The sequence below is a fragment of the Pocillopora verrucosa genome, chromosome 4 (genome assembly GCF_036669915.1).
Source record: "Pocillopora verrucosa isolate sample1 chromosome 4, ASM3666991v2, whole genome shotgun sequence".
In the NCBI taxonomy this organism is placed as follows: Eukaryota; Metazoa; Cnidaria; class Anthozoa; order Scleractinia; family Pocilloporidae; genus Pocillopora; species Pocillopora verrucosa.
In genome coordinates this window covers 15,451,725-15,465,658 of record NC_089315.1, presented here as the reverse complement: position 1 = coordinate 15,465,658, position 13,934 = coordinate 15,451,725, and the positions used below count along the sequence as shown (strand labels likewise).

The 13,934-nt window shown below is 37.8% G+C and overlaps 3 protein-coding genes across 3 annotated transcripts; 2 read left to right on the top strand and 1 right to left on the bottom strand.

Annotated features, from left to right (window-relative positions):
• Positions 1–1,847: 1,847 nt before the first annotated feature.
• Positions 1,848–5,644, top strand: LOC131796481 (neuropeptide receptor 22-like). The gene is made up of 4 exons (XM_059114074.2): positions 1,848–1,974; positions 3,298–3,628; positions 4,522–4,831; positions 5,161–5,644. Exons 2-4 carry the CDS (start codon positions 3,315–3,317, stop codon positions 5,479–5,481), a joined length of 945 nt encoding a protein of 314 aa, XP_058970057.2. The 5' UTR covers positions 1,848–1,974; positions 3,298–3,314; the 3' UTR covers positions 5,482–5,644.
• A 454-nt stretch (positions 5,645–6,098) lies between these two features.
• Positions 6,099–9,621, bottom strand: LOC131796129 (ribonuclease P protein subunit p30-like). Its single transcript, XM_059113770.2, has one exon. The coding sequence runs from the start codon at positions 9,618–9,620 to the stop codon at positions 8,694–8,696; it is 927 nt and encodes a 308-aa protein (XP_058969753.2). The 5' UTR covers position 9,621; the 3' UTR covers positions 6,099–8,693.
• Positions 9,622–11,335: 1,714 nt separating this feature from the next.
• LOC131796471 (U-scoloptoxin(01)-Tl1a) lies at positions 11,336–13,288 on the top strand. Its single transcript, XM_059114068.2, has 3 exons — positions 11,336–11,472; positions 12,294–12,329; positions 12,973–13,288. The coding sequence occupies exons 1-3, from the start codon at positions 11,409–11,411 to the stop codon at positions 13,167–13,169; spliced, it is 297 nt and encodes a 98-aa protein (XP_058970051.2). The 5' UTR covers positions 11,336–11,408; the 3' UTR covers positions 13,170–13,288.
• Positions 13,289–13,934: the final 646 nt, after the last annotated feature.

Below are 13,934 nucleotides of genomic sequence, written 5' to 3'. Positions count from 1 at the left end.
AAGCCAATGAGAGTAAACTTGAAAATGTGCACTGAAAGTTCTTTTATAAGTAGTGAAGATGTTTCCTGATTGAAACTTCTCGCGAAATTTGATTAAGGTTGTAAGGTTTAAACTTTTAAGAAGCACTTAAGATGTAATGTCCCGTCCATTATAACTGTGATAAAATACGTTCTACATCTAACAATGGAAAGTAATTAATGGTGGGTAAACTCAGTGCATTCCCTGGGATCCCTAAGATTCGGCAAAAAGCACGAAAAAAAATAAATTGCACCTGGAAGTCGAAAGGTTTAAGTAGCGTCACGGTATTACGTCATTTTTCATGCATGATTAGTTGTAACGGTATTTTTTTCTCAATTTGTAAACTTGTAATGGTTAAGATGCTGACGAAATTCCTATTTATTAGAAATCATGCGTTATTCAGAGAGCGAGTCTTTCATTCTCTATTGCACTACAATTAAAAAAATTTCCGTAGCTACCCTTGACAAAATGTGCTGATTTTATCTACTCGAAAAACAGGAAACGCTCGTAAGGATGCGACGATACAAACAAATTTAGCAGATGTAAACGATTGCCTTATTTTCCTTCGAGGAAAGGTAACTGCAATTCCACGAGCTCTTTTTAGTTTCAACCACTCACTGGTTTAATTTGGTTCACAAACTATATGCAACGATCAAAAACCACTGGGATTTACGCAGTCCTAGGTCATTAAATAATTAGCTAATACAAAGTAACTTTTAAAAAACGGCTTTCCGCTTGGTGACCGGTTTCTGGATTGTCTTGTGACAATCGGTCTACCCTCTTAGAGCAATAACCTGAGAAAAATATCTACGCGCTACGGGACACATTTACCAATATGGAATCAAAGCAAGATGTCAATAGTTTGTCTAAGCTGTTTATACAGCTTTGAATACATTTGTTTAAAACGCAACTGGGAAAATTAAATTTGTCACACGGAGTCGTAAAACGTAATTAACTCCATGATAAATGTAAAACTCTTGTGGAAATCTCCTTTCAGAAAAACCACTCTTTGTTGTCGATTTTGAGGTGAATTTCGGTAGTTTTTCTGCTAAAAAATTATCCAAAATTTTGCGCCATAGATATTTTATGTTGAAAATTTATAAATTTGAAAAACATGCTGGAAGCACATTATTCAGTCAGTATCAGCGATGGCCGCGCGAGTTAAACAAAGAAATAGACGTTTTGATTGCGACACTTAAAAATAAAATGTCACTTCTTCATCTCTTTTTACAGTAGCTTTTTCCCTCCTACGTTAATCGGAATGTAATTTATGCCACAGACTGATTTCGGACATAATTTACAACGTTTAGCAATGACCAATCGGCCGATGGAACGAACCACATTAAAAACAAATTGACAAGATGACATGGTTAAAAAAAAACTGAAGAGTATTTAAAGTAGCTTGTGATAAAGAAGTGATTGCAATCTCGCTTCGTTCTGATTCAAGCTGTGTCTTACATGGTACATCTGCCGAGAAAGATATGTTTTAACATGAGAGCTTCGACAATGAATTCGACTCGCAGAGCAAAGGACATATCCGAAATAACACAAACAACGAAATATGATGAGATTTCTTTCTTAAAAACAGATACGACAGCTGGGAATGAAGCCGGAAAACGTGGCAATTTTACACTTTGCTATAGGGTCTTCTAGTGACAGATAATTGGTCGATCACATCACTACTGATCAAAACTCTATCAATATTTAGTTTTTACTTGTAAATAAATCATACACACGGCAGATTACTCGTCCATCCCACTGAGTTTGTCAGAATGAATTAACAAAAAATTAATGAATGTGTTTCCTGATTATTGATGATTGCCGACAGCCGAGGAAAATCTTCATATCAATCGCTTTGTATAGAATTAATTTATACAGAATAAACAAAGTTGGTTTGAAGAAAGAGGAAGGACACAGCAAAACCTTGAGTTGCAATAGATTTCATCTTGAAACACGGTAAGTGAATACAGCACGAACACTGGTACAGAAGATTATCATCACGGCTAAAATGAAAGAATGAAAGAGCATGTAGTTCTCTTTTTATACCCTAGCTAGAGGGAGAGTACTGAGGTTTGTCTTCGTATTTTGTCTGTGAATATCTGGCATATAAAGTATGAATATAATGTATGGAAATGTTTCCTTCCAAAAGTAGAATCGATATCATTTCCCCTCAAACTATTGTTTATAAAGGGAATCTCTCAACTCTGAAGATATAGGAATATTAGCTGGTAGCACTTTTATGTCCAAATTTTGTAGAGGGCAACCAAAGTTTATCGCGTCGTAAATGAATACTGTTTGACAAGACACAGTTCAGACGTGTGACTTTAAATAATACACATCGATTTCAGTAAATTCATTACGTTCATGTGAGGTGTTACAGCGTCTGAATCGCTTCTAAACGGCAGTTAAAATTCGGATCGGATCAGCCTATCTTAACATGAAGATTACACGCGGAATCGTCAGTAACGCTTGTAAGCTTGCGTTATGTTCTCATGCCATCCTTAAGATACATTAAAAATTGTTTAGCTGGATTTATGAAAGGTGTGTGAATCAGTTTAGTCAAACTAAATTGATAACCGTCGGCCTAAATTTTAATTTGATTGAACATAACAATAATAATCTGAAGAAGGAGATATATCGTTGTTGGTTCATAATCTTTTGTTGAGGAAATCTGAATGAAATTCGCCGCTTTGAATCTTTACAGAAGGTCAAAGTTGTGTTTTTGATGTAGTACTGAAGATAACCCTGAATTACTCTAAATAAATTTGACTTCGACCAAATATTTATCTGTGAGGAAATCCTCAAAAGAAATTCAAATACGAGCTATAGTTATACAGCCAATGAAGCTGGAAAGCATGAAAACTGAGGTCAAAATGCCTTTGCCGGTTTTATAGTTTAAATGGTCGTCTGATAACAATTCGATTAAAAACATCAAAAAACAAAAAGACACACGAGCCTAAAGTAATTGCGTCTTTAACATTTTCAGCGCAGTTTGACGTCTTTTGCGATTATTATTTCTGAAAAGACACACGATAAAAAGTAATCATAAACCTACATTTTTCAGGCTGAGTGAACGCGTAAATTTAAATTTGAATGGATACAGACTAAAATTGCCTCGTGTATGGGTGAAAAGTCTCTTTTTGAGAATTTCCTACCTACTATTCCCGTGCGCGCTGAGCCAGATAACTGAAACCCTTAAAAAAATAGAAAGAAAATTCTTATCAAAAATAAACTAACTAGATGTACAACATAGCATAAACTTCATTTATAATCTTTCAGATTTTCATCTATCACCAATGAGGGACGTTGGTCTTGTTGCAGCTTTCTCAGTCATGGTTCTGATGGACCTTGTTGGCAACACAATGGTTATCCTCGTAATACTCTTAAACAAGTCCATGAAAACACCAATGAATCGCCTGTTGCTAAACTTGGCCGTTGCAGATGTGACAGTGGCCATTTTCACGGCATTACAGTTCGTTCTTGGACCCTTTTATCAACACCCAACTGGAAGCACAGGGGCTTTATTGTGTAAGTTCATCACAGGGGGGCCTATGATATGGACAGCAGCACTTGTATCAATATGCAACTTAGTTGCCATCTCGTATGAAAGGTGAGAAAAAGTTTCATCCGAAGCCTCCCCCAAATATTCAGCATGCTCCAACTACCTATCGGCTTCCCACCAACTCAACCCACCCGACATCTCTACCTACCAACCAGTTACTAACTTACTTGCCAAACTACTGACCCACTTATCTACCTACCCACCAATCTTTCGGCCATCCAACCTACGATGAGTGACAAAAGTTATGACACGCTCTACTACACCTTGAACTCTTTCTATAACTCCAGTTTATCTCCCCCACTCCTCTCCTTCATTTCAGTGTTGCCTGAGGTTAACAAAATGGTCTCTAATTTCTTGCAACTTGTTTGGAGGGAAAGCGGGACTTTCAAGTAACTTAAAAGAGATTAATCACAATATCTCTGTTTATCATGTTGAATGGGGGGTTTCTCCACCAATCAAGGGAATTAAGGCACGTCAACTACTTTTGCCACCCATCTTAGACACTCACCGTACCTACCTAACTATCTACCTATTGCCCTACCTAATGCCTACACACGCAGCCATCCTCTCAATTGGATACCTTCCTCCTTCCTACTTACATGTTATTTGCTAATTTGCCGGCCTACTTAACTAATATGTGACACCACCCAACAGTTCCGGTCCCGGTTGTTCGAAGGTCGGATAACGCTATCCACCGGACAAATCCGGTAGATAGCGCAGTACGTTTTGCTATCACTTATCCGCTGGATAGCAATTTATCCGTTGGATAGGGTTATCCACCCTTAATACAACTGTGCCTTGGTATCTAGGGTCACCCTTCCACTTTTTTTGTGGCCGAAATGACATTACTAGTTCATCAGTCCCTCACGGAAAGTTCACCTGTTCCGCAATGTATCGGATCAACTCATCTTTATTGTCTCGTTCTTCACAATTTCTCTAAGATATCAAGCGGTTGTGCTGCCCCTTTCAGGCCGTGGAGAAATTACAAACTGGAAACTTAAATTCATCATCCCAGGCTGCTGGTTGGCGGGCTTCCTTTGGAATATTCCTCTTCTTGTGACCGTGACCTATCAAGAGGAATCAGGAGCCTGTGGAGAGTATTGGCCTGGCCCCGTATCGCCGATAGCTTACAGTTTAGGGTGGGACGTAGTTGCTGGAACACTGCCCATCACTGCAATGAGTTATTGGTACTCAAAAGTGGTTTGCCACCTTTGGTTTAATAAAACTCCTGGGGTTAAATCTGCGGCTACTGTAAGTGCTTATGAAAACTTGCATTCTAGAAAGTTTTAGCAAGTCGTCTTCCAAAGACAAACAAATGAAGGCTGATAGATTATCCCACCCTGTAATAAGAGCGTGGCGGAGGAGCTCTAGGGGGCACTTGTGAATCTCCGTCGGAAAGAGAAACAAAATAAAAAATGTTGCCTGAGTACCAGGCCTTTCTCGATCTTATTTTTATGCAGCTCGAGGGTATGGGGCCAAGACGTCCAAAAAAAAATGTAACAAGCGGGGAAGAGGTGTAAATACAGAAAATGTTTAAATAGCACAGCCACTACTAGTGTTTTTATCTCTCTCTTTTGCAGAAGATGGTTATTTTGCAAAGAAAAAGGGCAACCTTAGTAGTCATCTCTGTTAGCATCATCTACGCCATATGTTGGGTACCAGTCCTAGTGATGTACACTGTGACCCACGCCCTTCCAAACCAGGAATTGTACAGTCGTTTACATAGAGTCACCATTTTATTAGCCATGTTCAATTCTTGCATCAATCCAGTTGTGTACAGCTTCACTAGTACTCGTTTTCGAAAACACTTTTTAAGACTTTTAAGGTGCACGAGAACAGCTAAGGGCCAGCTAGCCTTCTCTCACAAAAAGCAACAAGAGCAACCTATAGTGTACCTCTGAGAATTTACAAAGAAGAAATCCAAAGAGAGGTTGATCCTGCTTCTGTTTTGTTATTCTAATGAACTCATGGCTAGAAGGCTGAAATTTCAAGTGGCTGATAGCTGTCATTTTACGTAAGCAGAATCGCAAACTCTTTACCATATCTAGAAAGTCAGGGTACTACATTAAACCTTTGACTCTCAAGATTTGAAACGTAATTCTCCTTACCATCTGCCATATAATTTATGTTATGTTAGTTTTGAGAATTTGGAATTGGATCAGCCAATAATCCTCTTATTGATATTTTTCTTTATTCTCATTTCTTGTCTGCTTGATATTGTACTGATAATGTAAGGACAAATTCTGTCTAGGTCACTAGTGGGACTTAAAGGGTAAAGACTTATCTTAATTCAATCTGAATGGAGGATATCTTAAAAAAAGGCCGATGTACCATTTAGCAATAACAACAGTATGAGGGGCGCTTTGACCTTGTGGCTCCTACATGTACATCAGTATCTTGTTAAAGACCCAGATCCCAGTCCCCACTATGCTTATTGTCTTATGTTTGCCCAGGAAAAGCAATGGTTTCTCTTAGAATCTATTTCCAATGAACCAAAAGTTCATAAAGAAGACAACTACAAGACAACAATACAACATGTAATTCACATAAACCAATGACACTAATTTATAATAATTACTCTATTTTACAACATTGTTGAGTGATTAGAAATGTTTTTATTCGTAATGTTACACTGTGAATCAGAGAGCTAAACAAACCAGAGGTTTATTTGAAAAATCAGCTCCCCATACATTTCAAGTTGCAGGTGGTAGCAACTTAGTAAAGAAAAAAAACAAAGAACCAAAACACAGACAAAATAAATATATAAATAAACAAAATTTGAATTTATACAACAAAGGAAAAGTTGGTTTAACTTTTCTAATTGTAGGGGAAGGCAGCTAAATTTCTTCTTGTTGTGACACTACATAATGTTTGACTTGCTATAGAAATGAAATTACACTTAAGTCTGTTAAAGATGGTGGAAGATCATTCTAAATATCAATTACCATGTAAGAAATTGATTGTTTACCCACATTAGCTCACACTTTAGGCTTGTAAAAATTATTTTTAGCTGCATATCTTGTGTTGTAGCCATGTATGTTATTAGCATATTGAACATGGTGTCAAATACAGTAGAAGTTTAACCCCTTAACTCTCATGAGTGCCCAAGACAGAATTTCTCCTTACAATATCAATACAATATCAAGCATATAAGTGACGAGAATGAAGAAAAATATCAGTAAGGGCATTATAAGTTGATCCAATCCCAAATTCTCCAAACTAACATTGCAAGAACTGTTTGGCAAACAGTAAGGAGATTTACTAATGAGATCTTGGGGTTCAAGGGTTGAGAAAGACAGATTTACCACTTAGCTCTTTCCTACCAAATAGTTATGCCAGAGACCAATATTACTCAACACAAAAAAATTCATATCAATGTAAGTCTTGCAAAGGAACTTTCAGTTATCACTTACCATGAAATGCTAAGAATTTGTTGATATACCATATGACAAAAATGAGTTATTCACATCGAAAAAGTGATTAACTATTTGCTATTTCATTTGTTAATAAAATTAATGTCAGAGACAATAGTTGTCTTCAGCATCCATTTATGTGAACCACACTCTGTTAAAATAATCTTTTCATATAGTGAATAGTAGCTTTATTTGTGTTCAAGTTATGGAAAAGTAATTTTACATCTTGTATCTATAATGTTCAGTATGTATATGTTCTAGTTCAATTTTATCAAATTTTATTTTCTTTTGTGTTTTTGGCTATTGTAATATATGATAATGAGTTTGAAACAAAGGAAAATAAAATTTGAACCAAGGATAAAATTGAACCACAACATACACATTAAACTCTTTTTGCAAATTTGGGCACTTGTGATACAATTGTAATGAGAGGGTCCTTGAAAAGTGGAACCTCAACTGTGCTTGGCTAACATTGGGAAATAGAGGTGGTTTGAATGCTTGCAAGGCAACATTGCCTAGAGCCACTTACAAACAAAATTCACTGCATGACATCCCTAGAGACAATGAAAGACTAGGTGATAGTCTTACATGATTAACTATAAATAGAAGCCAAACAAACATTTTCAAATTGGTTGCAGTCATCAAAAGGTGGGGGAGAGAGCAGCAAAAATGGAATGAAAATGAAAATATATAAATGGATATTCCTTGGCATTATGGTAGATATTAAATGGAAACTTGAAAGTTGGTAATCTGTTATAAATACAACTGATGATATAATGAGTTTCCTTCTTTGGCTGACTCTGCTGGTAAGTGAAACATAGAGAAACCTGACTTTTGATTGGGTACCTGAGCAGACAAGATGGACAGTTGGCAATTCCAGTGTCACTTTGAATTGCCCACTCCCAAACTGCATCAAAACTCTTGTAATTAGCTGACATACTTTGTGACTTCTGGCAACTTGTTAATTAAAAAATAAAACAGAAGATGTTACAACTGCTCCTCTCAACCCCCACAAAAACTTAACAAAACCAATCACCTTAACCTGCACCAGGTTAGTGATGAATTCAAAATGACATTTGTGTTATCAAAAATTAATCCCATAATTCATTTTTGTCTCATCCTGTAGGTTGTTAATGCCGTTATTACATGCTGTTGAAACTAGTAGCACATTGCATTGACTATGAAGCTTTTTGAATTTTTAAGACCTTCTCTTGCAAGTTATTATCTTGTTATTGGTAAGTTGTTTAACCCTTTAACTCCCATAAGTGACCAGGACAGAATTTCTCCTTACAATATCAATACAATATCAACCAGATAGGTGATGAGAATAAAGAAAAATGTCAATTTGGGGATAATTAGTTGATCCAATACTAAATTCTTTGTACTAACATTATAAGAATTGTATGGTTGACTGTAAGGAGAATTACAAATTTGATCTGGGTGTTAAAGGGTTAATGGTGAAGCATAGGGGCTGCTAAACCTAGTGCTTGTCTTATCTATATAAAAATCCACAGAGGGTATGTGTAGCTGCAATGTGCAAGATACATCACAAATCATTATTATTAATAGACAAAGTGGAATAACTCTTTCTCAGAGTGATCATTAATTAATATCTACTAGACATCATTGGCAAAATTAAAGAACACTTAGTTGATAAAGATACCACAACTCTGGTGTTAAAACTGTTTTAAATAAAATACCTATGGAATTTTTGCTCTCTTTTCCTCTGGCTCACCATCTTCATTCCCATTAGTTTCAGTTACACTGTTCTTGTTGACAGCATCTTTACTTTCCTCATCTTCATTGCCAAAGGTACCGTTTAAATTCCTTTCATTCTCATCAGTTTGGAAATTTAACAACTTCCCTGAAATTATAGACTTTTCTGTGCCTTTTCTTGCCTCAGAATGAAACAAAACAGCTCTACAGTTTTTTGTCACTGCAGATTTTGATTGTTCTTCCTTTAATTTAAAGAGCATTCCTAGATTGACGATATCATAAGGTCCACGAAAATCAAGCACGTCCTCTGCTCCACTTGTTATGATGATGTTTTTTCCCTTGGTGAAAATTGCGAGGTCCATAGCGATAGACAACACTGTTGTTCTTTCCGACGGACTCCGCAACGCAGTCGAATAAATAATCTCAAAATGTACTCCACGCTCAGCGGCTGCATGAATTGCTGGGAACCTTAAGTGAAAGGGTAGCCTCCTCGTCATATCAAAGGAAATAATGTCAATTTCTAGCGTCTTGCAAGCTTGTTGATAAAGTTTATCAGTTGTTGGCTGAACGGCTAAAATATCAAAAGACTGCACAACTTCGCTTGAAATTATTGCAACTTGGCTTTGATCCTCTAGTGGTACAGTTATCCGCGAATAAAACTTCAACTTGGGGTTTCTTTTTCTCATGTCTTGAATGGAAGGAAGAGCATCCCAATCTATTGGTGTCACAGCAACGTGGTCTTTTACCTTTCTTTTTCCCTTTTTCTTCCCTTTATCTACCTCACTCTGGAATATATAGGTTTTGGAGATTGCAATAGTCTCGTAACCGAGCTTAACAGCTCTAGCGACGAGTTTTTCAGTTGCACGTGGATCATCGAGGAAGGGAACGTTCAGATCAGCAAACGCCGCCATATTGAAAAATATACCCGCTGACCAGCTGATTCTTTGAACTTACGGACTCAATCTCGACCAGAAGAACTGAATAGACCGTCAAAAATTGGACTGGACTATCCAACGTCGAACGGAATAGTTCAGGACAAGTTCGACTACGGGCAAGACATTTGAATTCCAGTTTCCAGCATAATATCATAAATATTTATAACTCCTGAAGCTTCTCTGTACTCTCAATTAGCAACAAAGTTGGAACAATTTTCATGGCACGGTACGGTGCTTTTCTTCATAGAAAAGTGTGAGACCGCTAATAGGTCGAATCTTGTTTTTGCTCAGGGCGTCATTTCACGAAACTCTTCTCATAATTTTGTTGGTGAACTAAATATTTCACTGGAAGGAAATCTTGAAAGCGTTGTTTTCGTCTTGGATTCTCTACTTCACGCATATCCTACATTCTACCTCAACTCGCAATTGTATTACCGATTCCACCCTTCAAAACTCCCTATCAACTTCATGATCATTTCACGATCGAAAATGCTATTGGGAATTTTTGTCGAGTCTATCATAATAACTATCTTACTCTAAGAGATGTGTGGTAAGAAGAAATAAGGCATATAATCTACATTCAGGTATGATACAAGGGTCGACCAGATATCCGGTACGACCCCCTCGTACTTACAAACATTTAGCCTTTCGATCCCCCTGACTAACAGGAATCATTGCATACACTCACTTCCTCCCTGCTGAGCAGGGCTTCTGTACTAAATATCTAATTATTTGTTGCTCATAATTAGCGTTTGCACTTTTTCTGCGATCCGGTTTTCGCTCAAGTTACCAAAAGGCAACTTAAATTATTTGGCAGCTCGGTCCATTCAGTGACCTGTCTTTATTTATCGCCAAGGTGTCAGAGGATTTCGGAGGGGATTACAGAGTATTCAGAGGAGGGGGGGGGCATAAGAGGATCAGTTGTCACCAGTAGAGTGGAAGGGGAGGCAGGCAATAGTCATTTGACTGCCAATGAGGGGGTATCATGAGAATAATACAGAGCCTTAGGGGGGATCAGTGATCAGTTAACTTTCTTTGTGACACAACAAAAATCCTCTGACCCCCCCCCCCCCCCTCACTCCCTTTGGACAGATTTCTCCCATTCCCTCTTGTTGTAGTTCTTGTTTAAGAACATGAGGCGTAGATTGTAAGACACGCACACGTTTTATTCCGAAGCAAAAAGAACTCTAAAACTAAATCACATCACACGTGCACGTGAATAATGATCAAAGCCTATATTTGATATGCGGCCGCCTAGGTACTAATATGATGACCGCTGGCCGGACACGGAGGCTAGCCAATATAATGACACCTCCAGCTAACTATGGTAAGCTTCGCAGTCTTCCATCAGGGTCGTGAATTAATGCTACACCCAGATATAGCTTCATTAAACGGAAACCACATATCAGCCACTTTTAAGACACCATTAAGCTATATACAAGAGGATATATACCCTTGCTAAATGCCAGCAATAACGAACTATTGAAATCAGAAATTATAAGGATTCTCCTGTTTTATTTGGACATCTGGTCTGCATGAAACATTTTCGTGTGAGATTTAATTGAACAGATTAAAGTTGTCACGAAAACGGGACACTCTGTCACATCAGCTTATTCAGGCGTTCCAGATGTTATTGCATCTGGCAGTTCTTGAACTGGAGTTGTAATATAAGGAGCATGTATGGGGAAGGATTTCATTAAACAGGAGGGAATTGGGAAAAAGTAGTAAATAGTAGTACCCAGAGTAACATTCCTCACAACAAAGATGATTGTGAAGAGTCCGTGGATACTGTGGGGAAACGTTTTACTGCTTCTTCTGCTATGTTCGGGTTTGTAGACACAGTGAAATAATGTTGTTTTGTAACCTAAGACTAATATTCAAACCTTACTGTACAGGAATCAGCTCCAGAAAGACTAAAAATCAGAGTGCATAGAATTAATCTAGACGTACACATACTCAGAAAGCGGCAGTGTTACCGGCAAACCGCGGTCTAATTTATGTTTTACAAATCTTTGTTCTTCTCTGTTTCTTTGAAACAAATATGGTTAAAATCGGGAACCATTCAGCACCATATTCATTGAGACGATTCATCAGTCTCTTTAGCCTATCTTACCACTTTTTAGGCAAACGCAGGCAACTTTTTTATACCGTCGATGTCATCTGATTCTGCTAAATTATATCTTTGCCAAACGGTTTACAACAATACGACCGTGAATAACTGTTAAGTTAATTTCTATGTGCTTAGCCATAGTTCGAGGGAGCTTGAAGGAGCTCGGAGCAGCTCGAAGGAGTTGTATCTTGCTTTATATGCGAACGAATGAGTTTACTTCTTCTTTATTTTAAGTATTCGTCAGGAATTCATTCCTTTTAGTCTGTAAGTTCGAATATAAACTCACCCTCTTATTGTTTGGGAACTATACTCACAAAGGCAATATATGAATGAATTGGCATTGTTACATGACTTAGATGGAGTCTTTCAGGCTTTATTCCCACTTCTGCGCATGCTTGAGCAAAGTTCAGTACTGCAATAATCACTCTCATGCATCTTCACGACTTAGAGTGAAACTGTTTTCTGCCTCGGAGAGTTAGAACGCATCAAATGAAAAAAATACTATTGCCTTGAATGACTGTATGTTTACTTATGCACAGGTGTATTGTCAAGAGTGTTGGAGAAAAGAGCTTCAGGTAAGAAAAGCCTTCGGTGATATAAATACTGCAAATGTTCTGTACTTTGCCAAAAAGGCCGAACAGTCGAACAGTCGATCTGGCTCTGGTGTAATGTGTCATCGGGGCCAAAATTAGACCTCAGAAGCATCAGAGGAGAAGTGAAAAAAAAACGAAATTGGGGACCCGTTAAAAGGAAATTCGTCACGGTTTGTCTATCTTGAAGACTTCGACCTTAATTTTTTCATGTTTAGTAATTTAAATTGTCGTTTCCCTCTTTAGTGTTTCTCTTCTTTGAGGTGCATGATTATTTACTGAAGATTTATTGCTGGGATAATAAAAGTTCTTCAAAATTACGTGACGTATCTCTTTACATGTGTGGACATATGATTAAAACCGCATTATTTGCCGTCATCGAAGATAAAGGCGGCCTCATTGTTAATCTCAAACACAATCATTGACTTTCAAAGAATTTCTTTACATCGCCTTCCGGTGGCCAAGTCCTCTTCGTCAAAGTCGGGAAAATGTATCTTATTTAGCTATTCCTTACATTCCGCCGTTAAAAAAAAACATCACTAAACTCACCTGGATGTCTTATTTGACACCTTGGTCTAACTTCTGGCGGAAGAATTCTCTTATTCACTCTGCCTTATTTCTTTTCCAGATTTTTGTCAAAGCCATGCAGCTGGGGTGCACGCTGATCCTAATAACTGCTTTGGTTTCATAATGTGTGACATGGCTGGTACCACACATGAAATGTCATGTCCTGCGGGACTTAAGTTCAATCCTGATATACTTGTCTGTGATTGGCCGAACAATGTCGAGTGCGAGGATGCTGGAAGTGGAGAGCCTGCAGGCTAGAGAAACCGAGTAGGATCCGGTCTCCCTCATCATTGGCCAATGAAGACGTAATATTTCAATACTTAGATTACGTGTAATAGAAACATTATATCCCCAAATAAAACATTGTGACAATATGATTTCTATAAGTGCAAAAATTTTCTTCCGGTTTGCTGAGAGTTAGACAAGCCTTGACCATGATATGATAATGCGGATGACTTTTTTATGAAGACCAGCGAGTATCAGAGGCTAATTGATCCTAGGTTCTAATTAATTCCCAACGTATAATTGATCGACTTGTACCTGTCCCGGCGAGCAAGCCCACAGAAAATTCTCCAATCATCAGGAAAATATTGTTATGATGCTCTTTTTTAAAAAAGCTTGAACCTTCAGTCTAGATGGAAATGTGCGATTTCCTGGACTTGAATTAATTCATCGTTGATGGAGAAGATGAAACCGTACTTCATATGACTCTTTTTGAATTGGTAACTCCCGCAAAGCAAAAACACCTTTGCTCGCTCGTATACAGCCGCTCTCCATCCTCCAAAAAGAAAATGAAACGGGCTCACCAAAAGTTAACAAGCTCAGGGATAAGAACTTAGCCTCGAGGATCTGTCCACATCATTGATATAAATCGTTCATTTGCCTCAATAATTTTACCTTTTTATGAAGTAAAAGCTCTTCTAAACGGATGCTGAAGTATCCGTCAGATGTAAGTGACAGATCATCACTACCCACGGGAGTTTTCCCGCTGAGTTAATAATAAAAAAATTAACATTTGATGTG

Excerpts from the sequence above, each read along its gene's own strand:
- LOC131796481 (XM_059114074.2), top strand. The coding sequence starts at position 3,315 with ATGAGGGACGTTGGTCTTGTTGCAGCTTTCTCAGTCATGGTTCTGATG. Across the intron at positions 3,629-4,521 it reads GTTGCCATCTCGTATGAAAG|ATATCAAGCGGTTGTGCTGC; the intron begins GTGAGAAAAAGT and ends AATTTCTCTAAG. Across the intron at positions 4,832-5,160 it reads GGGTTAAATCTGCGGCTACT|AAGATGGTTATTTTGCAAAG; the intron begins GTAAGTGCTTAT and ends TCTCTTTTGCAG.
- LOC131796129 (XM_059113770.2), bottom strand. The coding sequence starts at position 9,620 with ATGGCGGCGTTTGCTGATCTGAACGTTCCCTTCCTCGATGATCCACGT.
- LOC131796471 (XM_059114068.2), top strand. The coding sequence starts at position 11,409 with ATGATTGTGAAGAGTCCGTGGATACTGTGGGGAAACGTTTTACTGCTT. Across the intron at positions 11,473-12,293 it reads GCTTCTTCTGCTATGTTCGG|GTGTATTGTCAAGAGTGTTG; the intron begins GTTTGTAGACAC and ends ACTTATGCACAG. Across the intron at positions 12,330-12,972 it reads GTTGGAGAAAAGAGCTTCAG|ATTTTTGTCAAAGCCATGCA; the intron begins GTAAGAAAAGCC and ends TTTCTTTTCCAG.